The 25,670-nt window shown below is 40.6% G+C and overlaps 5 protein-coding genes across 5 annotated transcripts in view; 2 read left to right on the top strand and 3 right to left on the bottom strand.

Annotated features, from left to right (window-relative positions):
* Positions 1-1,574: 1,574 nt before the first annotated feature.
* Cbr-syd-1 lies at positions 1,575-9,752 on the bottom strand (the record flags this gene model as incomplete). The annotated part of the gene is made up of 17 exons (XM_045242172.1): positions 1,575-1,660; positions 1,883-2,033; positions 2,091-2,446; positions 2,500-2,935; positions 2,983-3,461; positions 3,767-3,889; positions 3,939-4,200; positions 4,249-4,366; positions 4,500-4,660; positions 6,006-6,107; positions 6,161-6,233; positions 6,282-6,353; positions 6,452-6,601; positions 6,664-6,778; positions 6,823-6,865; positions 9,407-9,525; positions 9,710-9,752. 17 exons carry the CDS (start codon positions 9,750-9,752, stop codon positions 1,575-1,577), a joined length of 2,889 nt encoding a protein of 962 aa, XP_045095024.1.
* Positions 9,753-12,935: 3,183 nt separating this feature from the next.
* Positions 12,936-13,940, bottom strand: Cbr-pgam-5 (the record flags this gene model as incomplete). Its single annotated transcript, XM_045242171.1, has 4 exons — positions 12,936-13,220; positions 13,279-13,496; positions 13,544-13,710; positions 13,759-13,940. The coding sequence occupies 4 exons, from the start codon at positions 13,938-13,940 to the stop codon at positions 12,936-12,938; spliced, it is 852 nt and encodes a 283-aa protein (XP_045095025.1).
* A 1,405-nt stretch (positions 13,941-15,345) lies between these two features.
* Positions 15,346-23,437, top strand: Cbr-npp-21 (the record flags this gene model as incomplete). Its single annotated transcript, XM_045242170.1, has 16 exons — positions 15,346-15,621; positions 15,666-15,866; positions 15,909-16,178; positions 16,213-17,241; positions 17,285-17,727; positions 17,774-17,903; positions 17,932-18,996; positions 19,045-19,688; positions 19,734-19,803; positions 21,215-21,490; positions 21,539-21,893; positions 21,935-22,191; positions 22,236-22,359; positions 22,400-22,570; positions 22,616-22,993; positions 23,040-23,437. 16 exons carry the CDS (start codon positions 15,346-15,348, stop codon positions 23,435-23,437), a joined length of 6,087 nt encoding a protein of 2,028 aa, XP_045095026.1.
* Positions 19,908-20,874, bottom strand: CBG13008 (the record flags this gene model as incomplete). The annotated part of the gene is made up of 2 exons (XM_002630515.1): positions 19,908-20,744; positions 20,797-20,874. The coding sequence occupies 2 exons, from the start codon at positions 20,872-20,874 to the stop codon at positions 19,908-19,910; spliced, it is 915 nt and encodes a 304-aa protein (XP_002630561.1).
* A 412-nt stretch (positions 23,438-23,849) lies between the features above and the next one.
* The window catches only part of Cbr-lips-17, a gene marked incomplete at both ends in the record, with an annotated part of 3,545 nt that continues 1,724 nt past the window's right edge, over positions 23,850-25,670 (top strand). Inside the window, 3 exons of the mRNA XM_045242169.1 lie at positions 23,850-24,043; positions 24,400-24,499; positions 24,752-24,841. Of these exons, the coding sequence (XP_045095027.1) occupies positions 23,850-24,043; positions 24,400-24,499; positions 24,752-24,841 (384 nt within the window). The remainder of the gene's footprint in view (positions 24,044-24,399; positions 24,500-24,751; positions 24,842-25,670) is intronic.

Below are 25,670 nucleotides of genomic sequence, written 5' to 3'. Positions count from 1 at the left end.
AGTGGAAATTTAGTCGATTTAGAAGGTCAGAAGAAGGAACGAGTGAACGTTGTCATGGAGATTTTATGGGAGGGGAGAAGACACCATGAAAACGGAGGGGACTTGGACGAAAAAAGAGAAAGAGAGGGAAACGAGAGCATGTCCTTACCATTAGGAGGGAGAGGATGTAAGATTTAGAAATCGGGATCATGTTTTGTATTTCTAATAGTGAGTTGAACAAACTCCAAACTAATCTCTTTTGGTTCCTTCCATTTGGCACAATTTAATGAAATATTGACTTAGTTTTTTTTTCTGAGATTGCAGATTAAAAAAAAAAATATATATTTTAGAAATTAAAAAAGTTCGACAAAATCAGAAATTCCCAAAAATGCCGCTGAAAATATTTTTTTTAATGTGGCGAATACGGACGGAACATTTTGAAATTTCAAAAATTCTGAAATTCTGAAATTTAGAAGTTTAAAACAAAGCTTTCAAAATTCAGAAGAACTGAAATTCTGAAAATTTTTCGTGATTTATTTTTCAAAAATTCAAAACAAATTCTGAAATTCTGAATTTTTTTTTCAATTCTGAAAATTCCGAAATTCCGTAAGATTTCTGTAAAACCTGAAAATTCCAAATTCCCAATTCGTGAAACTTTCTGGAATTTTGAAGTTCAAAAAACAGGAAAAACTCCGAAAATTATCAAAATGTTCAAAAATTTCAGAAAAGTTTGAAATCCTAAAAATTCTAAATTTTATAAATTCCAAATTTCCGAAATTCAGAAATTCCAACTTTTGAAATTTTGAAATTCTGAAATTCTAAAATTCAGTAATTCTGAAACTCTGAAGTTCTGAATATCTAAAATTCTAAAACTCTGAAGTTCTGGAATTCCCAAAAATTTCTGAGATTAAGAAAAAATTATGAAAAACCTGAAAATTCCAAATTTCATACTCATTAAATTTTCTGAAATTTTGAAATCCTAAAACTTCTAAATTTTTGAAATTCTAAAATTCTGAAGTTCGGGAATTCCCAAAAATTTCGAAATTCCACAAAATTCTAAATTTCGAATTAGGATTTTCCAGCATTCAACGGCGTTTTTCAATAATTTCAAATTCGAACTAAGAATATGTATGGAAATCCAGAAAAAAACATTCTGAACCTTCTCGATTCTGGAATTCTAAAATTCAAATACTACTTATATTACAAATTAACAAAAAAACAAGGATTCATTTGTTCATAAATAATAAAATTGTTTGTTATCAAACTCAAAATAGAAAAAAAACGGGCTAGTGAGCACATTTGTATCATTTGAAAATAACGAAAAAACCCATGAAGACTCAGAGGAGAGCATTGGCAAAAACAACACTGCCTATATTGCTCGGTAAGAGAAAGACAAAGGAGGAAATTTGAAATTTGAAATCTGACAATATAATAATAATAGAAAGGGAGTATTATATGTGGAATAGAAATGGGTTAAAACATGAATTCGACGAAAATTTCTCTTTGGGGGAATTTATAAACCGGTAATTGAAATGAAAGGAACGGGTCGAGGCACCTAGGAGATCAACATTTTGGTTTTCTATTTTGGGAAGTAATCAGCACTGCGATTCCGAGACATAGGAGACTCCCCCTCCCCCCTTCTGACCTGACGTGGCCGGACTATCTGATCCGCTTTCGCTGTCTGAAAAAAATTGAAATATGAATCTAAGACATTTTAAGATTAATCTATCTAATGATAATATTCTCAATGTGTTTCATGCTTCATGCATAACGGTCCTAAAAGATTTCAGAGGACTTTATTCCTTGTGGTTACGAAAGAGTGCAAAAAACTGGAAATGGAAACACGTGGTGATGATTACTGTAGGATAGTTGAGTGGAAAAGGAAAGAACTCGACCAACTCACTAACTCTTGAGGGCCATATCGACAATATCATCTGAAGACTGGACGACGCTTGATTCATGTCCAATGATCTAACTGCTGCCATTTTTGAAGTTGGTGATGTTGTGTACGGGGAGATGGCGTCGAGGCAGAAGAATAAGAGAGGGGCGAAAATCTGAAAAAAAAAGAAGAAAAACTAGAATAAACTTTCAGAAGGGGATATGTATCTTACCAATGATAATCGAGTAGGAGTCAGTCCATTGTGCGGAGAAGAGCAAAGAATTGTACTCAAATGATCCAGAACCAGCAGAAGACAATTTTTGGCGGAAAGTTGGAGACAGTCTATGATCTTCAAAACTAGAGTTCGGTTCGCTTGAACATCATTTGGAAGAGCAACTGTAGCAGCTTCTAGAAGCATTCCATGGATTTGAGGAGATATCAAAGGTTCAGGAAGCTCTCGAAGGAAGTCTTTGATCAGGCAAGCAATCACGTTTGTGTCCGGGATGTTCTCCGCATTGAGATCTGTTCCAAGAGGATTCGATTCCAACTGGGCACGGAGCATTTTCTTCTTCTCGACAGATCCACACACTAAAATAATTTTTTGTACTTTGAGTACAAATAAAACAATCTTCAAAACTCACAAACATAGAGACCACTCAAATCCACTCCTCTCTTTTCAATTTCTTGAATCAATCTGGTCAAAACGATGGGAGTGTCTCGACGTTCTCTCTGAACCAATCTGCCTAATGGAACTCCAAACACTCCATTCAATCTTGGGTTCACAGTTCTTCTGAATACCGCCTGGAGATCGTGGAATCCGATTCGAACGATTAGTTGCCCACGTGGTTCAAGATTCAAAGCGAACACTCGATCGTCATTCAATTGATCAACTACAAATGCTTCCAGTAGTTTCAACGATCCTTTGTGACAGAGTTTGTGCCGGAATTGTGGATGCCATGAATAGACAAAGAAATTTGAAACTGTAGCATTGACAACATCAATGTGGAATGTTTCCCTCCATTTGAATTTCTGCTCAATAGTGGATACTCCAGTTCGGGCGCGATGTTGCTCATCAACCTGTAAAATTTTTGTTTTGATTCGTAACACCAATCAAGAATTCTTACTTCTAGAACACAATACATCTCTTCTGTCAATCCTTTCTGTTTTTCTGGAATCTTCAACCCTCTTCCTTCCAAAATGTGCACATAAAGTATTCCAGTCAGACTGCTCACACTCAGGCGGTCCACATTTATTCCAGGTCCAGCAGCTCTCAATGGTGCCCTTCTGTTCATCAATGGTGAAACATGATATCTATCGAAAACTGCTGATGGCCTATCCTGAACAATCGGTGGTGGATGCCGTGGTAATACGGGACTTCCAACAAGACTTTGAGCCAAAACTGTTCTTCCTGGCAGTGATGAAGTCCTTGGTGCTCTCTGCTCTCCATATGTATGAGACCATCTTGTAGTTCTTTGTCCAGGTGGATACGGTCCATACATTCCACGTGGATCGTATGGTCCTGCCCAATTTCTATACTCCGCAGCCGAGAAGATGTCATTCACAGTACGTCCAGGACTTCCATTAGACAAGCGAAATTGTTGCTCTGGAATAAACACAAAACATTGCTGGATGTCTAGTTTTTTCTTCAAGAATCTCGGGGAACATTTTCCGCTCCATTTGTTCTTTTGTGGTCAAGATAGTCGTGCTTGTTGGACTACGCGTGCTTTTCCTTCCGCGCTTGTTTCAGTGCCTCTAATGCACTTTGTCTAAGTCTCCACGTCTTCAGTTATTCTATAGTCGATGCGATAATTTGACATGAGGGAAACAAGAAATACGGGTCTCCTACTCCTTTGAGGTGTGACAACTTGTCAGTACTAATTAGCTTTGCGGAAACGGACGATTACTTACGTTGGGTTAGTCTGGAAAACGGCGGTGAAGAGTATTCAGGAGCCGATATTGCTCCGTCGCTTTCTTCTCCACAAAGATCAGATGTTGAAACAACGTCGTTCCTCCATTTCACATTTCTACCACCTGAAACAGAATCAAAAAGGAAATTAAAATAGAAAGTTTTACAACAAACCAGTCATGATCCTTCTACGAGGTAAAGAATTGCTCTTGTTACTATCGTTTGGCTGTCGTAGAGTTCTCGGGAGGATTGGTGAGCACAGCGAACGAGACAATAACGGATCTGTAGGAACTGAAGAAGACAAGCGGCCAGTCAGTGGATCGTAGGGAAGGTCAGAACGCATTAGAGGATCTCGTGCAGAATGAGGGATTGATCCGATGATATCAGGTGGAGGAACTGCCGTCGAAGATCGAGGAAGCGTGTACATAGGGGCACTCTGGAAATCAAAGACATTTAGTCTCTGAACATAGAAAGTGACACTTACAGATGAAACTCCAGGTGCCGAGTTAAAGCTTTCCGTTCTCCGAACCGTTGCGGACGCAAGTCGCGGAGGCGGAACTCGAGCTGTCCGTGAAACTGAGTCTGACGGCTCCGATGCGAATCTGAAAGTAGCCATTTGATACTCTCGAACGTCAGAAAAGCATCTTCTCAAATTTTTCTTTCACTCTCAGTTTTTTTCTCGCTCGAGGAAAGAGGAAAAATTGGGAGAAGTAAAAGATGAGCAAATGAACAAACCGCTGGTAATGATGGTCGCTGGTGGAGGCGGAAGATGCAGACGGAACACCGATTGGCTGGGAATGCCCGTTGACGAGTCTGGGAGCAAAGTGATTACGCGGAGATGAGGTGCTGGCATGGGCAGCACGCATTGTAGATGTCGTTGTTGCGTTTCGCATCTCCTGGAAATTGTTGAAAATTGAGTATAGAAAGCTTTAGATTCCTAGAAGTCTTGGTATCTATAATTCAGAAGAGTGTTTGTTGGAAGAAGAACGTACAAAGGTGGAAAACATAGTGAAAGGGAAGCCGTCACGGACAGATAAGTAAACGATCAATTGACGGAAAGACGACAAATTATTTTTGGGCACAAAAAGTAGGAACAGAAGGGGAAGGAAGAACAGAGTAAGAGACAGAAAACGACTGATGCAAGTTCCCTCCTGTTTTGTTACTTTTGAACACACTGGCAAATTGGACGTCTTCCACTTTTTTTTGGAGAAGACACGTGGTATCCGTTTTCAGAACATAAATCAATCCGGAAACTAGAAGAACATTTGGAAGCAAAAAGAAAAACGAATCCAATTTATTCGGCACCTCGGTGTAGTTGTGTGTGTGTCATAAAATCGGAGGATGGGGGTGCTGAATGGGATATGTGGTGGGTGCGAGAAACAGGGGATAAAATGGGCGGGAAGAAGAAGAAGCAGAAGACGTCGTCGTGGCTGAAGCAGAAGCCGAAGCCGTCGTGACGAAACGCCCAGCGGTCGCCTGAATTTCCGATGAGAAGACGTTTTCGGCACTTTGATAGAGCACACCAACTGGATGCACAGGAAAAATAGAAAAAAAAGAAAAAAGAAAAGGATACCAATAAGAAGATTGCGGAATTTCTAATAGGCGTGCGATGCACTTCAGATTATTTGGAAAGAGTGTGATCTCATGGAGGAAACTTCATTTGAATTGGCTAGCTTCTGGCATCGATTTCTACTCGAGACGCAGAGAATCACAAATGTCCATAGAAAGTGCATCGAGGGGTTCGAATTACCAGTTTGAGAGGGAAAAAACTTGGATAAAAACTAAATCGCATTCTGAAAGTCAATTGCAGATTCTTTGTGTTGTCGGTCCTTCCTTTTTGTTCACTTCTTGTCATCCCAATGCCCATCCCCAGTGACCTCGTCCTTCCCGAAGCAGACCTCAACTTCTTCGGAGAAGAAAAAGAAGACGAACAACAACGACCACAGTGGGACCAAGAAGAGTGAAAAGGGAATGTTAAAAAATAAGAGAAGGAGAGAGAAAAAGTGGTTTGGATGGACATAGATTTATCATTTTTCTCAAAGTGTAGACGATGTCAGAACAGTCGGTTTTAGGAAGAATAAGAAATATGGCAGCAGAGACTATTTCCTTGAAAGGGATCATTTTAAAAATGATCAAAAAAGATTTTAGGGGAACAGCATTTTATTTGAGTTGTTTCAGATCTGTCTTTTTTTTTAAGTCGTAGAAACTTTTTGAATCATTTTTAAAAGTTCAAATACTCACCTCCATTTGTTGTCTACTCTTTTTTCCTAACCAAGTGTTCGCCGTCGATGTTGGTTGGGATAGAATTGGAGCATTGGTCTCACTATCTCGCCGGTCGTCATACTAGAATTATTTCCTTGTTTTTCTGAATTCAATGAATTCTCAAAAAAACTCACTTTATGAAAAACAACCACCGGTCTCTCGCTGGATCTACTTGTTATCACTTCGTGTCGCATAGATTTTGAGAATCTAAAGTTTTTGATATTATATTTTATCACCTAGCAAAGATTATCTTACCGTATCCTAAGAAGCAGTCTTCTGGGTATACTGAGAATCAAAACTACGTCATCGATGCTCATCAAGAAACTTCTACATTGTTTATCGTCAGAATTTCATCTCCGGGTCGCATCACTTCTCCATATCTTGAATTTGAATTTTTAACTCTTTTTTTTTAGATAAAAACTCACTTTGCAAGCTCCGAGTTGTCTCCGAATCTCGATACAAAGACTCCATCAGAGCGATCTTTCCCATTGCCTTCTCTCAAATATAATCCTAGTGACTGCCCTGGTTTTTTGATGATTTCCACTAACTGGAACACTAAATCACCTCGTTGATTTCTGAAACAGAAGTTTTGATTCACATTTTGAAGAATTTAAATTTTAGAAACTAAAATACTTACTCGTCTAGTGTTCGAGCACTGAGTCCCTGAATTCCAGATTGTGTAAGCGTGCTCTGTCCCTGATCTACTGCCTTGATCTTCCTGTATACTTCATCTGGCAATCGCCCTCCGCCTCCTGAAACAATATTAAAAAACTAAATTTCAAACCTAATATCTTACCTGGAGGCGGTTGGCTGGCATTCATGCGATCGCGTAATGCCGTCTGAAAAAAAGAAATTCAATTGAAATTTCGCAAGTTCTGGTTAGAACACAAGCGAGGGTGGTATGGGAAGTGTACCCTTACATGCACATGAAGGCACAACGGGCGGTCCTATGGATGGACCACGATGAATGCTTGGAGTTAGAAGGGCATTGAATGAAGCAAAAGAAGAAGAAAAAGAAAAAGCAAAGAGGGAAGAGAGGAAAGGACACAAAAATTAATGGGTCTTTTCTCGCGTGACTTCTTCCGCAATCACAGGCGAATTCTGATTAGAAAGAAATACTGGAATACCTTCGTCGTCGTGAGAAGAGTAATAATTCGAGGAAGCTGAGAAAGCGTTGTTTTGAGTTCGTGGCAGAATGAATTTCGAAAACAAATATATGCTCTCGGTGTGAGGGAGAGAAGGAAGAGATACTGGTTTCACTGTCAGAAAAGCAAATAGAATTATTAAAACCAGAGAGTGAATGAATTCAGAAAAAGGGAATGCAAGCTTTAAATGTTTTCAAACCTATGTGGGGTAGTTTACTATATTTTTCCAATCGAAGAAACAAATCTTCGGATATGGTGCTCCTTGATAATAACAATTAGATAAAATCCGCAGTTTTAGAATACCGTACGACCTGTCAAGTTTGAGCTCAATTATCTCAATACCTAGGCAAGATATTAAAGATGGGTCAACTGACAAAACACTTCGGATATTATGATAAACACTTTATCAGTTAACAACATTTTGATATCTTTGACAGGAACCGAGAAAAATTGGCTCAGCCCCTCTATTGCAGGTTTTACGGTATATGAAGGTCATTTTTTCTGTATGATTTTAAGATTTCTTTGCCTTAAATTTTTAATGTCAAAGTTATGAAAAAATAAAACCTGTATCAGAAGGGCACCTCTAATAGAAGGGGCCTCCGAGAGAGGCTCGGAAAAATAGAAGGACCCCCTTCAAATATGGAAATTTTGTAGATTTTTTTGAAGTTCAAACCATAATTCGCTGAATTTTTCGCTGAAAAGTTTTGAAAAATCTGGCCAGAAAAAAAGATAAACCCTCTCTAATTGAAGGGCACCTGTAAAAGAAGGGCCCTCCGGAGGTACCTTGGAACAATAGAAGGGTTTTAATACAGGTTTTAAAGTATATGTTTTTAAGATCTGATTTCCTTAATTCTTGATGTCAAAATTATGAAACAACGTCATCATCATCGTGCGATCGATCAGAATTTCTAACTCATATGCACTTTTTCCCAGGAATGGTTCAGAAAAGAAATAATTCAAGCAGAAATAAAGACGAATATGAGACGCCCTTTTGGTGTATCTAAAAACTTGGGGCGAAAAAACGAAGTGATGCAAAGAAGAAGAAGAAGAAGAAAAAGAGAAGGAAGAGGCTGCTGTGCTGGTGATGGCGACGACGGCTTCTCCTTCTTCGTCGGAGCTTCGTCGGTGGCCTCGTAGCCATCCGTCTATCGATCTCGTTTCCTTTTAGTTTCGAGTGGGCACACACACATACAAGTCGCCGTTGCTCTCGTCGCTAGTTCAGAAGACATAGAGATACGCAGAGCAAGTTGAGCCAACGGCTACTAGCTTCTTCTTCTTCTTCTTCGTATTTTTCTTCTTCATACTTGCCCTCCCCTTTTTTCTCCCTTCTCGCTTCTCATAGTAGTAGCCACTGACTGCGTTCTCTCTGGGAGACGTGCTCTTTCTCTCACTTCGGACCAAAACGACCCACCCCGTCTGCGCAGTGCCAAACCACATAGATTTCGAATCAAGTTCAGCTCACACACCAAAAGACATGGACTCCTCTTCTTCTTCTTCTTCTTTTGTCTTCCTTCTTCTTTTTCTTAGTAAGAAGAAGAAACATCGAATATGTTTCCTTATTATATTTGAATCAAAAGAAGCGTCTTGGATTAAATCGCATTTAATTACGATTTCACTCATGTCATTCATCTAAAACCCATAGCAATTAGAGTTAGATTTATGTATAGGACATATCAATTGCCTAATGTAGTTGAACAGAAAACAAAGACAAATCAAAATTAATAAAACCGAAAAAGACATAGAAATAAATGTTCTTTCCAGAAATTTTTTCATACAACATGTGATGAAATCTATACTACTCATTCGTTATTCACAAATATATATACTCCACTCCATTACCTGATTCTTCTCCTCCTCCAGGAGATTCTGATTCTTCCAACAATACATAGAAAAAGTAGAATAGGAATAGAAGTGGAAAAAGGAAAAAAGAAGAAGAAGAGAGAAGGTGTTCTTGGTTACAAAACGCATAAAGATTTACGACTTGGTAACTGATTCTATGGAGATTCTAAAACGAACTAAAAATGCAGAGGGAAGGTTGGTTGGGACGTTCAAAAGTGGGTTCTTCTCCCCTTTTTTCTTCTTTTTTCCATTTCAAAAAAGAGTGCACTGATGCGAGAAGATTAGGCGCCATCGAAATTGGATTTCTCAAGAACTACGGCAATCGAGTTTTCCAATTCCCTTTTTTTTGAAAGACGTGCAACGGAAAAAAAGAGAAGAGAAAGGAAAAATGTGTACCTGGCTGTCCACTGTTGAGCAGCAACATAGAAGTCTGCACAGCCAACAACAGCAACATTCCGTTGTGCTGACCGATGGTTCTTCTCTGTACAGAAAGGTTGATGGATACGGCATTACTCCTGGAAATTAGTAAATTCTACTGCTCCTGTTGCAACTGAAACCTGCTTTCACACTGAATAGGTCACGATTCGGGGTCAGAGTCAACAATTATGAGCACAATAGTATTTATTCATTATAGACGAAATATATATTAAAGAAGCTTCCTCTAGAGGAAGATGTGTGCCCTCTGTATTTGAAACGCACCTTTTCGTGGATAGGTCATATTGAATCCTTGGAGAGGGAGCATCGTCACGACGTTGGAATTCTCATTTTCTGAAGCGTGTTTTAGGATTTTCTTAAGGATTGAGAAAACGGAGAAGAGTGAAAGAAAAATGTTAGACGAAAGATATGTTTCGAATTTATGAGCTTATTGAAAACCAGTCTATAGCCAACGCTGGCCTTTTTCAACTGATCATAAAAACTAGAGTTGTGCTGAAGTTATTTTTTTAATGCTAATTACCGTAAAACCTGTAATAGACGAGCCCCACACTGTCAAGTTTGAACTGTATTGTCTCATTTCTTGTGAAAAAAGTTGTCAACTGATAAATTATTTATCATAACATCACCAATATTTTATCAGTTGACAGATTTTTTATATCTCTCATAGGAACCGAGATACATCGCCTCGAAGTTATGCGGCCCTTCTCTTACAGGTTTTAAGGTAATTAAATACATATGTTCCTAAAAATTGATGTTCCAGCCTCAAAAATAACTAGTAAATGTTTTTTTTTTCGGTATCCAACAAATTGAAAAATCGATTGATGAATATGGAACCACATACAGAATCTTCAAGTCTTTTAGATCATAAAACATTGGAGAAAATTCTAAACGACGATTCCAGAAGGCTTGCACAGTCTGGCGCAGATATATAAGCCAAAAATGACCTAATTAGCCAAAAATGTTCAAATTACTCTAAAATCAGACCACACGCCCAGAAATAGGCTCAGAAATAAACCAAAAATTATGAAAATGATTTAATAACAGCCCGAATGACCTAAAAATAAACCAAGACGTTGGCGAGAATGACCCAAAGTGACCAAGATGGTTTCAATGATCCAAATCGTCCAAAAAAGATGTTTAAAGGGTTCAAAACTAGAGACTGAAAGGGACCGGTAGGACCAAAGGTAAAACCACGCCAAAAATGACTGAAATGGTCCAAAAACTGGTTGATAAATAAACTGAAAGGGACAGGTGGGAAAAACAAAAACTGATAAAAAGATTCAATTGGTCCAAATAGTTCCAAAATATATCAAACATGGCCCTGGATCAACCATAGAAGGACTTGAAATCGGCTGAAACCCGCCTAGAATCCAGTTTCCTATTTTTTGAACGGGAGTAGATCCTTAATTTTGGCTAGAAGTATTTCTTGATAAATGAAAACTGGGGAGCATTTTATGAAGAATATTTAAAAAACAGTTATTTAAGAAAATATTCAAGAAAGTTATGCACAAAAACGATTGAAACTAAAATGGACGAAACAAACGGGGACGGGGGATATGTCGTTATAGAGACCTCAAAAGAGACGGATGACATCTCATAAACACGTCGTCGTCGTCCGAATTGAAACATGAGAATCGAAACGACTACTCGATGACACGTTTCAGACGTCTTTATCCCTCATCCATGAAAGTCAATAATAGAGACGAGACCTTGTGTGTAGTGGGTGAGAGGCACCGAATCGAAAATGGCGTATACTATGAATAATAGCAGGAAATTTGGAGAAATGGAAATTGGCGAGACTGACTAGATATGTTGGTTGGTTGGTGAGCTTGTTGGAGGAAAGGAAGAAAAAAAAGAGAAAACGAAAACAGAGAAATAAAAGGAAATGGAACGATGAAGAGCTGTAGAACAAGGCCAGGTGTTTTCATTTCCGTTCTGTGGGCGTTCCTAATGATCTATTTCGGTGGTGAAGAGTTATGGTTTACTTCCCTTGAACACTAAAAATAGGAGGTGAGATGGAGAAGGAATGAAAAGAGAAATGGGTGAGATCCATGCTAGGATGGGCATGGAATAGGGTGATGAATGATTCTTCACGGCTCTCTTCCAAAAAAAAAAGAGATTTCGTACCATCTGAGCTTGCTTCATTTCCCATCTCAGATGAGGTTGCCATTCGCCAGAAATTGATGAGGTCCCCATTTTTCAAAAAAATGGGACCTTGTTTCCAGAAAGAGTACGAAAGTGACAGACTACTTGCTAATTTGGTTCGGAGGGTGTGACATTCAATGGCACGTCAACTCTGCGACCAGGCCCTTTGGTGCTCTCCTACGAAAAAAATAAGATGGATCGACATGACTCCAGGTTTAAAATACCGTAGTCAACTAATTGAGATGATGCGCATACCGACGGTTATTAGTATCGAATGGAAGAATGATACAAACGGGACCCTGGCGGTCCTTTGTGGGCCATGCCATAGTTTCTTTTTAAGTCCATTTTTTTGGACCAGCTAAATAAAATATGAGAGACCCAACAAGTACTACGGAATGATACTATTTGGAGAACTGAATCTTGTCTTTGAACAAAGTTACAGACGAAACGGGCCGAAAAAACATGCAGGGCTCGGATCAGCGATTTTATGGCTTATAGCTATGGTAGGGCATTTTTTTAGGTTACACGTTTTTGATGTCTTTGATAGGAGCTAAGATATTTAAGCTCCGACTTGACAATGTGGAGGCTCTTCTATTACAGGTTTTACGGTAGCTATGGCGAAGGCTATACGACTTTCTTTCAGATTGAGCAATAAATTTCGAAAAGAAGATATCCCATCACATGAAGTTCGAAAAATAAATAGTCCTTTTTCTATGAGAATTCAGGTCATTAAAGAAAAAGCAATTCAAAACGGTTGTTCTGAAATTTGAGCTGTCCTATTTCTCGAATTCTTTGGAGGCTCAAAATTACTATGAAAACAAAGCGGCCAGAATGAAATCCGCAAATCGAGAAAGTCGAAATGAAAAGTTATAACCTAGGTCAACGCCTTCTTTTTACACTGCTTGCCGTGTCACTTGTCAAGTCGAGCAGTTCAAAGTGTTCTTAAACTATCGTCGGGGTGAAAACACTTGAAAGAGTGAGAGTCCAAGAGAGGCGGAGTCCTAAATGGAGCAGAAGAGGACGAATAAAACAGGCCATTTTTGGGAAACGGGGCGCCCGAATCGGTGAAAAGCGTTTCACATTACATGCATGTCAAGACGACTACTCACCCCCCGTCGAAGCCCTTAATTTTGTTTGTTTTAAGCTCTGGCGGCTCATCCATTTTACCATGTGGCTGTGCTCCGCGCATTAGAGCGCCCGCAGTACGCAAAAGGCACTTTTTTAGAATTATAAACATTCATTCAGCAGATAAAATAAATTACACATAGAAAAAAATACTCAAGAATAATCGACAGGGCAAAAATTATCGGTCATGATGATACTTATTGGAAGGCACTTTACGGAATCATGTGAATGAGATCTTGTTTGGAGTCAAGTGTCCGATATCACCAACAGAACGGATAGACACGTGTCCTTTCGGACGAATCACAAGCCAAGTGATGGAACAGTTTCCAAGAGACATGCGAAGCCAACCCTCTGGAGGAAATTGCAACGCTCTACAGATGAAGTAGCGGATGACGTTTGCGTGGCAGACGATGAGCTCATAGGAATCCTCTTTCTGCGATGGAGGAGCTCGGTGAATTAACTTGCGGAATGCCGACTCGATTCTTGCAGCTTCGGTGTAGAACTCCTCAACATCAATGTATTTTTATGTACTTTCAAATAAAGGCGTCAAGCCTACAACTTACGGGGTCCAGTGGTCTCCAAGTCTTATGATCTGGCACAGGTGGATATGGTGGTCCTTCTTCGATAAGCGATGAAGAACTTTTAGGCAAATCCCCAGGAAGATGTTTCAGAATAATGTTTGCTGTTTCAGTAGCACGAGTCATTGTAGACATCGTCATGTTCGTGAATTTAATGTCAGAGTTAGCAAGACGTTTTCCGAGAAGCTCTGCTTGTTCACGACCTGAAATCGAAAAATAAAATATTCCTGAATTTGTGACTATAGCATACCTAGTTCTGTAAGGTGTTTTTGTTCACGGTCAAGATGATACTGTCCATGACGAATGAGAAAAATGTTCCTAGAAGCGGTTGCTTTACATTCTTCGAGAAGCTTCTTCTTTCCTACTTCATCGGCTTTCTCCCACTTACTTTTGTCAACAAGGCTAGTTGGATCACGGCTGAACATTTTGCGTTTATTTGGTTTGATCCTAGAGAATAAAACTTACAAGTCCCAGTTCTTGTCCCATTCACCACGAGGGAAGTGCTCATCGAATGATTTCGGAGTGTGGTTTTGAGTGAATGCAAAGGCTTTTCGGAAAATTGTGTTCCGGTTATCTTCGTTGAGTAAAGCAGTTCCCACAGCAACAGCGGCTGAGGGCAACCCATACATCAAAATCTTGGATACCATACTCACCACCTAGAAAAAGAAAAAATATTTTTCAAACGGAAATCGAGGACAAAAAGATGACACAGATGACAGACAGCTGGCTGCACGGAATCCCCCCGAATGCGGTAAAGTGTCGTCAAGTATGATGCCGCATCACTGAGTTACGCAAACACTCTACGCAACAATGAACCAGCATTCGAATAGTTTTGTTGTGTTCTCGCAAACGTTCTATTCGGTTTTCCAGTTCCTACACTTTTTATCGGCTTGCAAGAATTCAGATTGTCTTTAATTACCACCGCAAGGTTTTCACCGAACTTTTCCATGCTAATAATTCTATAGAACCTTGATAATAACCTGAAAACCACTGAAAACTTATTAACATCCATAATAACACATTTCTATTAAGTAGGCTTTTTCTTCTGGAAATTTCAGAGTTTATAGGTTTCTGGACGTTCTCACTTGGGTCCCAAGAAACTGGTCAGAAAAGGCGCCTTAAACTCGTAGGCCAGGAGAAAACTCGTAGGCCAGGAGAAATTTAATAATTTTTAAGTGTTTTTTTAGGTTTGACCTATTGTCGGAATTAAAAAACTGTCAGCTGCCGTGTGTGCAGAAATGAGGCCACGCCCCTTGCAACCGCCGCATGGTTTTCCGCACGCTTCTGAGATTCTCGTGTTTTAGAGTTTTTGTGCTATTTTTCAATGAAAATTCCGACATAATTGAATTTGAAAACGTCCTTAAATTACCTTTTTATCAAAAAAAAAATAGCACAGAAACTCTAAAATACGAGAATCTCAGAAGCGTGCGGAAAACCATGCAGCGGTTGCAAGGGGCGTGGCCTCATTCTGCACACACGGCGGCTGACAGTTCTTTAATTCCGACAATAGATCATGATCAATTTCTTCAAAATCAACGGGCTGCAACGCGCGCGCGCTTTTTCGCTCATCGTTTAAAATTTTGATACTCAGCTTTCGGCGGCGAATTGAGACTTTTTGCGAAATTTAAATACTGGGATGCCTTTTCTGACCCGTTTCTTGGGACACACTGCGTTCTCTTTTAACATATAAAGAGATCGCTTAGCTAGTTTTTTCTATTGCTTTGATAACATCAATGCGAAGAATTTCCGAAATAAATGTGCGGAGTCAGGGACGAAACCTACATTTCAAAGTGTCGAAAAAACTGTGCGGCAAAACCATGCGCAGCTTGCAATTTATGTTCCGCCCAGGTTCCCCTGAAATTTTTTCTCTTCAGAATCTGTGGGGCCTAGGCAAAGTAAAATCCTAAATCGGTTTCAGTCTTTTCGATGATTTTCGTTTGTACCTGAAGCGAAACGAATGACGAAAACATTTCATCGTCTCTCATATTCCTTGATAACATCCTCCATTGCTAAACGACACAATTTCAAACTCATGTCTATCTTTGTTCAGAAATGGATGTCGACACTCCGTCGACCGATTCGGCTGCGCCGTTGCCTGTGGAAACGGACGACGAGCAGACAAACTGGAAAATCGAAAAAGCCATGTTGACTACTGAATCGCACAACATTAACCAGGAGCTGAAGGATGTGAGGGACCGTTTGACAGAGATCGGAGAAGTCAACAAGCGTTTGAGCGATGAATTATCTGTGAAAGTAGCTCAACTTCAAGATCAAACCGGCCGCCAGCGAATTCTTGAAGCTGAACGGAACGAGCTAACAGATAAAAGAGTATGCAATATGAATAAGAACTGGTGATATCATAATTTTTTCAGCTCGAGCTGGAAGCTGAAAATGCTCGCCTGAAAATAGAAAAAGAAGAGCTGGACGCTGCAGCCATTCAAGCAGGGAAGTGGACACAGTCAGCTCAATTGGAGACTTTTACGTTACGCGATGAAGTGCAAAAACTCACCGCTGAGCTAGCGAATTTCAAGTACACCAAGGAAGCTTTGGAGAAAGAAGTTCAAACAATTCAGGTATGCAGTCACAATTTGGCTGTAATTTTCACTTGTTTTTAGTATGAAAGAGAGAAGTACAATACTGAACGTAGTCTTTACGCTGAATCGAAACGATGGCTCATGCAGGAAGTTTCTGAGCGGGACAACAAAGTTTCCTCGCTTCGACTTGAACTTAGCAACAAGGATATTCAAGGTGCAAATGAGCGTCTTCAATATAACCAACAGATCAATCTCTTGCGCGCCCAACTCGAAAGTTTAACGGAGAAGGTTGATATGCTCACTTTCACAAACAGTGATTTGAGCAAGAGAATCGAAAACGTAAAAAATCTAGTTAGGTTTCACCACGATTCGTTGATTTTTTCAGACTGAACTCTCGAAAGCAACAGAAATCGCCAATTTGGAAGACGAGATTCGCTGTCAGGTCGATCTTCAAAGAGTCATGAAAACGTCCATGGAAGAGGCTAAGAACGCTGCTGACCACTTCAAAGACCAACTGGATGCCCAAGAAAACATTTTGGCAGAGGTCAGAAGAGTTCTCCAGGAGCATCAAGACGACATGGAGCGAGAAAACATTGCTCATGCTGAAGCTATAAGTCAAAAGGACGAGGAGCTCGCTCAACTTCGTGCTGAGCTAGCGAAGGCCAGCGAGATGATGAAAAGCATGAGTGATGTGAAATTGAATGTTTCCGAAGAAGAACTTTCTGAACTTGCTCCTGCTGCTGCCGACACTGTACGCTACTTACGAGGTGGACAGTCGTTGAGCAGTCTTGTTCTGGAGCATGCACGCGTTCGTGGGAAGTTGACGGAAGTCGAAAGCGAAAATCTGAATCTTCGAACTACACTTGAAGAACTTCTTGAAACTATCGATCAGAGCAAGCCGCAGTTGATTTCGCAAAGACTAGTTGCTGAGGAACTATACGACAAAAATAATAAGTTCGAGAAGCAGCTCGATTTAGCAGAATCGGAAAGAAGAGAGCTGATCTGCCAACGCGACACTGCTCAGCGAGATCTTGCGTACATTCGCGCCGAGCTGGAGAAGTATCAAAGAGACTTCGAGTTCGTCAGCAAAAGAGTGAGGCATACAATTGTTTCGTTGTTCATCAAAATAATAAATTTTCAGAACGCTGACCTTCTGTATGCTGTAGAACGTCAGAGAGATCCGAATTGGAGCGATGAACCTAACCCGCAACTTTATGAAAGCATCGTTCAACTGCAAAGACGAAATGTTGAGCTTGAGTCAGACATAGAGAACGCAAAGACTAGTGCTGCCCAAGCAGCAATCAACGCCCAAAGCGAAGAAATGGCTCAACTCCGAGCTGATCTAGCTGTTACAAAGAAGTCAGAAGAGGAGTTGAAGACAAGAGTGGAGAAGACGAAGGCGGCATTCGACAGCGTAATGCGTATTCAGATTTTTCATACAATATCTACAATTTCAGCTAAAAGAACGAACTGAACATTTCAAGGAACTAGTGAGGGATAGTGTAACAGCTGCCGAAGCACGTACTGCTCGCTTGAGAGCGGAAGAAGCGGTGGCCGCGAGGCTCGTATGTGAAGCAACTATCGAACGTCTGAAGAGCTACGCGGAAGAATTCAAAGCGGACTCTGCCCGCCACGAACAACAACAAGAACAGAGAATCCAGAGCGCAGAAGCCAATATCGCCATTGTCACTGAGACCAACATAAAACTTAATGCTATGCTTGATGCTCAAAAGACGAATACAGCTGTGATGGAACAGGAATACAAATCTGCATTGAAAGAAAGGGACGTGGCACTGGCAGAACTTAACAAAGTCACTGCTGCCGATTCTGAAAAAGAACGTAGACTTGTTGATCTTGGCCGGCAAGCTTTGGAAGCTGCAGAACAAGCTGGTGGTCTGAGGTATCTAATGAAGCGCTGAGTTATGACTAAGTTTGTTTATTTGTAGAGTTCAAGTGAGGGCATTAGAAGATCAGTTGTATGATGCGAGAACGCAGATAAATAACTTGACAATGACAGCAAGCTTCATGAAGGAAAGTGCGGAGAAGGAGGAGAAAATTGTAAGTTATCAGAGAAAGGCTCCGAAAAATTGTTTTTTGATTGTAGAGAATGTCAGTGGTTGAAATGGCCAACTTTTTATCGCGAGTTGAGACCGAGAGATTGGTCCACGCAAACACTCAACTAGAAGTTCTTCAATTGGAACGTGATAGTTTGAAAGCTTCAACTACTCGATTGAGCGATCAATTAACACATGCTAGAAACGATGCCAAGTTGGTACAGCAACGTTTGGAGAAAGAACTGGAAGTTGTCAGAAGCCGTCTGGTTGAAAAAGAGGAGCAGCTCGCTAGAGATGAGATGGAGTTGACCGATTTGCGTTCAAAACTTGTCGTGGTGAACAGTCAAATCACCAGTGCAGACACAAGCGGTATGACACCAGATCGTATGAAGAGAGAGTTCTTGCAACTGAAGACTCGTAATCAATATCTTGAGAGTGAGTTGGATGAAGCTAAGAGCAAACTTATGGAGTCGGAAACAACTCAAAAACGAATGGATTCCGAGAACGCCATATCTGCTTCACATTACAACGTTCTCGAAGAGAATCTGAAACAAACAGAACAGGCGGGAGCTCTGGAAAAGGATCGACTCATCGCTAACACCAAATGTTTGGAAGAACGTGCACAGCAACTCACTGAATCCTTAAATCTTCGTCAATCTGAGATTGATGAGCTTCGTACAAACTACGACGAGTTGACGATTCGAAACGAAAGAGAAACAACCGAACTTCGCCGTCAACTTCAAGTCGCGTCTGCCAATTTGGAAAACGCCAAAAGAGAACTTGAGATCGCCAACAACAGTTTGACCAATAGCCGAAACGATGCTGCCCGAAATGCAGCAACCTTGGAGCAACACTCGACAATCGTGCGCAATCTCGAAGAGCGTATTTCTGATAGTGAAAGTGCACGGGCACGTATTCAAGGAGAGTTGAATAGCGCGAGTATCGCTCTTGTCGCAATGACGACTGCGAAAAATGAAGCTGATCAGTTGAAAGAACATGCGGAACGACAACTGCAGAAGAAAACCGAAGAACTTGCTGGATTGGAAGCGGAAACTCAAAGAAAACAGGCCGAGAATGATGAAAAACTGTCTCAGCTGACGTCGCAATACACATCGGTACGTTTTCTTGTTATCGACAGCCAGTTAATTGTTTTATCGTTTTAGTTGAGTTCAAGATTTTCTGATAGCGGATCCGCAATGGATGTCGGAGATGGAGGATCATCTCAGAGCGGATTAGTGGAGCCACTTCAAAAACTAATTGAGTTCCTGCGTCAAGCGAAGGAAGAAGCACTTACCCGAGCTATGAATGCTGAAGTAGAGATGAGACGGTTACGCGCAGAAACATCCGAATTCGAACGAGGAAGAAATGATCTCCTTCAGAAGATTCGAGATTTGGAAACAGAAAAGATAGCCACTACTGCTTCATTGGTTGAGAAAGCTCATCTAGTTGAACAAGTTCAATCCCTGACTGCTGTCCACAATGTCAATGCACAACTTACTGAAGAGAAGAACAAACTGGTAGTTCAACTCGCTCAGACTCAAAAAGAGAATGCAGGGCTTGAAAAGCTGAAATTGATGCTTACTACCAAAAGCGAGGAACAGAGGCGTCAAATTGCGTCTTCCGAACAAGAAGCAATTCAAAGAAAGAAGGAAATCGAGCAACTCAAACGCGCTCAGCAAAATCAAAAAGTTACAAACTTGGCACCTCAATTGGAACAACTCAAGAGCCAGTTGAACATTGCACGTCAAGAGCTTGCAACCACAAACGAGCGTGTGAAATCTGCTGAAGCAGCTAAGACTGCAGCAGAGTGAGCTTTGCTTGATCATTACATTCAGACATTGTTTTATTTCAGGGAAAAATTAAAGGATGTCCATACCAAGTTCACTCAAACTCGTCAGCTTGCAATCAAATATCGTGATGAGGTTTGTGAACGGTTTATTCATAAGCATTTATTAGTTATTATAATAATTATTATTATGAGATACTCAAAGTAATATGCTATTCAATTAGATATCAAGTATCCGTGTTATCCCAGTAGTCTTCCAGCTTCGCCTCCTGCAAGCAAGTCGAAGATCTTACTTTTTCTGCTTGGGAATAGGGGATTATAGAATGGGTCCTGTAGTTTGAACTGCGGTTCTGGCAAGCCTTTGGCTGTTTCATAAGGGTTTGGTTCGGGAATTTTCGGTAGTGGAGCCAATGTCTGCGGTGGAGATGGAGTCGTGAACATTTTCATCAGCGGATTCAGCGTGAAAGGATTCGCGATGCCCAGGATAGGTTTCTCCCATTCTTGAAAAAGTGGTGGTGGCGGTGGAACAGTGAACAAGTCAAACTTCGGAGCAGGAGCTATTGTAGCCTGTCTTTTGTCACGCTTGAAAAACAGCCGATCGAACATGTCTGGATCAAACAAGCGTGGAGTTGGCGTTGTCGTTGGTGGAAGTGTAGGAATAGATTGTGATTTTCTTCGCAGCGACGGGAAGAACATAGAGAGAGATTTTTCAAGAAGATTAGGAGTAGTAGTTGTTGTTGGGGCAGGAGTAGTTGTAGTAGTTGGAATTAGAGTAATACCAGCCATGTCTTTTGAAAAATCGTCCAGTTGTTTTTGCCAAGGTTCTATATATGGTTTGAATAGCCGTTCAATTAATGGCGGAGCTTCTGTTGTAGTGGTTGTTGGTTGCTGGAGGCGTTGAAACATTTCCCATAAACTTCGGGACGTGCTTAATGGATGGTCGTCTCTATCCTTTCTTATTTTCTCGGCCTGATCTCGCGCTCGCTGGTTTTCTTTCATTTGATCGAAGACTTCCATGATTGGACTGATGATCGGTGCGATGATACGATGAGCATCGACATCTGGATATTTGTCACCCTACAAAAAGTTAAAATTTATTCGAATTTGTATGACACATTGGAATTGTTACCTTCATGGTTGGCATTTCTGCAAACTGTATTTGAGACAATTTTGACATCATTGGATCAGTATTAGCATAGAAAGGCATCTGACCTGGAGCTCCTTGAGACATAATTTCTTGGAAAAGGTATATGAATAGTAGCCACGGCAGCATTGTCGACTGCTTTTGAAGAATATATGACGTTAGGAGAATGCTTATGATAGCTTCTCGATGATATTTTCTCCGGCGCTTGCTTGCTTTAGTTCATGGGCAATTGGGTCATGCGTCGGACAGGTTGCATGCGCGGCTATTCTCGAGATTGCGAGATTCATATAAGCTGAACCGGTTCTGTTCTTGCTTTTTTGTAGTCCTCATAATTCCGTAGTGTAATTCACAAAGAGTGGGAATATCACTAGATAGTAAAACTTCTAAATGTGGTTCTTTTCAGAATACTGCTTTGAAGGCAGGATTGGATCCATCGACTTCAGCTGCTCCAGTTAGTAGCAATAATGGCGATTGTGAATCTAGACTTGCTACACAAGCAAAATCTTACGAAGAGAAAATTGCGGAGCTACAAACTCAGATTGATGAAGCAAGAAAGGAAGCTGAGAACGCGAGTATGAAAGTTCTACGCATGAGTGTCATGGAGAAAACTTTGAAAAAGACTTCCGATCAGCTCACCGAGTTGAGACAACAGAACGAGAAATTGGCTGAAAACAATCGGGTGAGTCTTAATTTTTAGCATCCATTATTATTATCATTCTCATTTCAGGTGCTCACTAACCAACAGCAATCCAGTTCCTCAACGGATATGGAATCAAAATCTTTGGGTGTCACCAGAGCGCCACAATTCAGACAAACACCAACCAAAACAACGGACCCGATTGAGCCTGATCAAACTGTTGGTCATCGTTCTGTACAAAATCCATCTCCTTCGGCAGCAAAAAGATCATCTTTTGGAAGACAGGCTCTAACAACTTCTTCCAACGTTGTCCCTCCTGCACCTGCACCACCAACCAATACACCTCAGCAGAGAATCTCGCCAGTAAAGCAGCGTCCTATTCCACCTTCTATTCCAAATGAGCCAATTGATATCATTCCTCCAGTTCCTTCAGAAAACATTCCAGGTAATTTCATAATGAAACTAATTGATGCCAATATCCTTCAGTTGTTCCAGACCCAACACCTCCAACCAACACTTTCGGATCCGGTCTACCAGTTCCGCATATGTTCCAATCTTCCGTTCGAGTTCCGGCCCCGTCGTTATTCTCGTCTTCATCGACAACGACTGTTCAACCTCAAGCCGAGAAAAGAAGTGTTCTTCCCAATATTGATTCGGTACCAACAACTCCAGCAAGCAATCCAAGCTCACAGGTCACTACAACTTCATCCATCACTACGGGACAAAAGATGTTTGGAGGCGAAGTAAAGGCTTTTAGCAAGTTTCGTATCAAACTGTATGTTTTAAGATTACGACTTCATCGTCAGCTGACAATATGCTTCTTCCCGAAGAAAGTGTTGCCGAAGGGGCCGCCGGTCAGAGCAGTTTAGTCAGTGGTAGCATTGATCAACAGAAATCTGAATCTGCAAATGGTAATTTGTTTTTGAAACCGAGATTTCCATAACTCTTCAGCTGGATCTTCAGATGGAGAGTCACGTGACAGTTCGAGCATGGGAGGAGTGTCCAGCTCTGACGCTCGCCGGAAGAGAGCTGCGAACGACTTCGAAATGAGCGAAGCTAAGCGTCAACGCGAAAGTCCAAATGAAGCTGTCACAAGCAGCGAGACTCAACAGCAGAACAATCGTAAGTGTTTCAACTCTCGCCGGTTGTCGAATTCTTAATTTTCAGAGGCTGAAATTCCAGAACTGGATGACGATGAAGAAGTTTTGGCTATGGAGAACGAAGTCAGTGATGAGGATCCAAATGACAACACTTTGAATGATAATCAAGATGAAGTCATCGATTTGGAGAATGACGAGGAAGTGATCGAAGATGAAATGGAAGGAGATGAAGACGAGGATGATGACAGTTTCGGTAATGATGAAGAGTATGAAGACGATCGAGCCCCAGAGGAAGTCGACGAAGACGATGTCGTTGTTATCTCAGACGAAGATGACGCTCCTGAAAATGATAACGATGCTGAGAGTTTGAATGATGATGATATCGAGGAAATTGAGATCGAGGACTCGAACAATGACGTCATGGAAGACGTTCTAGGTGGAGAAGGTGATTAATACCTACTTGTTTGTTTCCGCAAAACATTGTTTTTCAGATTCACAACCTTCACTGGACGATCAAGACCGTGAGGCTGCTTCAGCTGTCGAAGAGGCAGAAGATGAGGGACGTGACCCTCTTGTGGGACTAGACGAGCCAAGCGCTCCTGCTGATCCAACTGGAGCTGGTGTTGGTGGAAACTCGGGCATGCAAAGAGTTCGTCTTCCAACTGGTATCCGTGAGGCAGAACGAGACGATCAATGCTCTAGCAGGTTAGCTGTCAGTACATTATTCATTTTACTAGTTCTTTTTTTCAGCAATGAGACCGCGGAGGAGCGACCAGAGGCTCAACTTTCTGCTCGACAAGCTTCTCGTCAACGTCCACTTCGAGGAGCCAAACCAACACGAGGAGTCTACAGACCAGGACGCGGAGGCCGCGGAGGCGGCACTGCATAAACAACATTCACTGATATTTTTATTTTATTTTTTGTGTTCACTCATTCCAATCCAATCTCTTTTTTGAATAACTATAATCCGTTCAATTCCCCGTTAAGATACCAACAATCTTTTCTGTTTTAATGCAGCTAATCTACAATTTTAAATGCGTATACGGAAGGAATAAACATCTGTGAATGAAATTCCGTGTTCATTCTATATAGAAACAGAAGAAAACTACGATTCCGAATGCAACCTAAGATTCTATTCTTACAACTTCTCTTTCTTCTTTGCCAATCTGTTTTGTGATGAAAGTGAAACGCGAAAACCACTTACAGTTACCGCAAAATGATTGTAATACAAGAACGGGGCAATCGAGAGAGGTTTATAATAGATAAAAGACCGAGACCTTTTTCTAAACAGTTAGATGGCAATGAATTCTATTCGCCAACTTCTGTTTTTCGTCTTTTTCTATTTTAAGACGGTTTCTTCTGATTTCTCGCCAAGCTTTAATAAATTTTTGATTGATAATTACGGAAAAGGAATCAACGATTTATTGGCAAGAAGAGATATTGGACCCCATGGAAGTTATGGTGGAGGTACACATGATGGAAGTACAAGGACCAGGTGAATGAATTTCCGATTTTTTCATTCGGAAAATAAATTAGTCTTCTGGAACCAACTACTATAAATTTCGAATCTGGGAGGTGATTGTCGCGCTAGCCGCTCACCACCCCCAGCTGATTGCGTCCTGCGAACAATAAAGCTAAAAACTTGATTTTAGCTAGTTAGATGTGCAGGTTGGACTACTGTACTACCTGAGCAATTGATCTTTAATCCTTGGTCTATGATTTTTTGCTAAACTTTTTTGCTGTCCACTTCAGAAGATCCTATATTGATGTTTTTACAGATGATCACAAATATGATTCTTAAAAAGGCAGTTCTTGTTTTCTTTATCTAATCGAACCCCAATTTTATTTCAGTAAACAAGCCGTAGTGCTTGTCCACGGGATCACAAATACAGCCGGTACATTCCAAGGACACCGTCATCATCTTCTGAATGCTGGCTGGAGCGATGAACTGGTCAGAACATTTATTCTTTTTCCAAGTGTAATCGTAGTCATTGTTCCTCAAGAAACTCGTTTTAGTGTAGTCTTCTGAAAATGATATCACCTTTTGAACCTTTCTACTAAACTTCTGATCTTTTTCATGTGTTTGCAACGACGTATGGAGATGGTGGGAAGACTGTGGCACCGTTGGTGGATATGAAGTGTGGGTATATAAAACAGGTTTAGTATTTCTCATAACTATAAGTATAAAGTGGTGGGGTTTCAGGTGAGATACATGATTCAAGTGGTTGCTGCATTCACACACAGAAAAGTCGATGTGATTGGGTATTCATTGGGGTCTCCGATTGCCAGAAAGGTAAAATAATATTTTTCGGAAGAGTTATAGCATACATGCTACAGTACAAAGAACAGTATAAAAGTATATCCTTATTGTTAGACATAAGTATCTTGGAGGCACGAAAATTGCCAGAAATTCAATTTTACTTTTGATGCGAAGCTACTGAATTCTCACAGCAATCCCTCGAGTCTAGGTATTGTTATGATTGTCCAAAGATGAACGGTCTAATGTTCCTTACACGCCTTTGTGATCTTTATAAAGTGAAGCAACTTTGACCAGCGGTAACTCAACTCAAAGTTGATAAAATATTTTTTAACTTGACCAATTTACTGACGAATTATTTGAATATTTTCAGTCAAATTTGAGCCCAATACAAAACCTCACTCAATTTTTTTGCTAGCACAAACTTTAGTCCAGTTAACTATGCGATATCCTTTAAATTCTCAATATGAACTAAAGTTAGCATAACCGATCAGACTGAAAGTGGATGAAAACGGTCAAAAACGGATGGGAGATAGGAAAGAAGTCGGATGGAAGGCGGCTGAAAGATGGGAAATTCAAACTAACTAGGGAACTATCTGAGCGGGATTTCAAGTTACACTTCATGTCCTATAACATTAGAAAGCTTATAAAATTCTGATTCGTAACATGTTTTCTGTTTTTGCGAAACGGCGGCGAGCTTCGAGAAAATTAGGTCACAAGAAATTTTAGTGCTAGTTTAACCTGTTGATTTTGCATTGAAAATTGACGTGACGGTTTTCAATGAAAAATCAACAGGGTTAACTAGCACTANAATTTCTTGTGACCTAATTTTCTCGAAGCTCGCCGCCGTTTCGCAAAAACAGAA

This window comes from Caenorhabditis briggsae, assembly GCF_000004555.2.
Source record: "Caenorhabditis briggsae complete genome, chrII, whole genome shotgun sequence".
Taxonomy (NCBI): Eukaryota; Metazoa; Nematoda; class Chromadorea; order Rhabditida; family Rhabditidae; genus Caenorhabditis; species Caenorhabditis briggsae.
The sequence above is the reverse complement of the archived record's forward strand: the minus strand, read 5'-3'. Positions and strand labels throughout refer to the sequence as shown.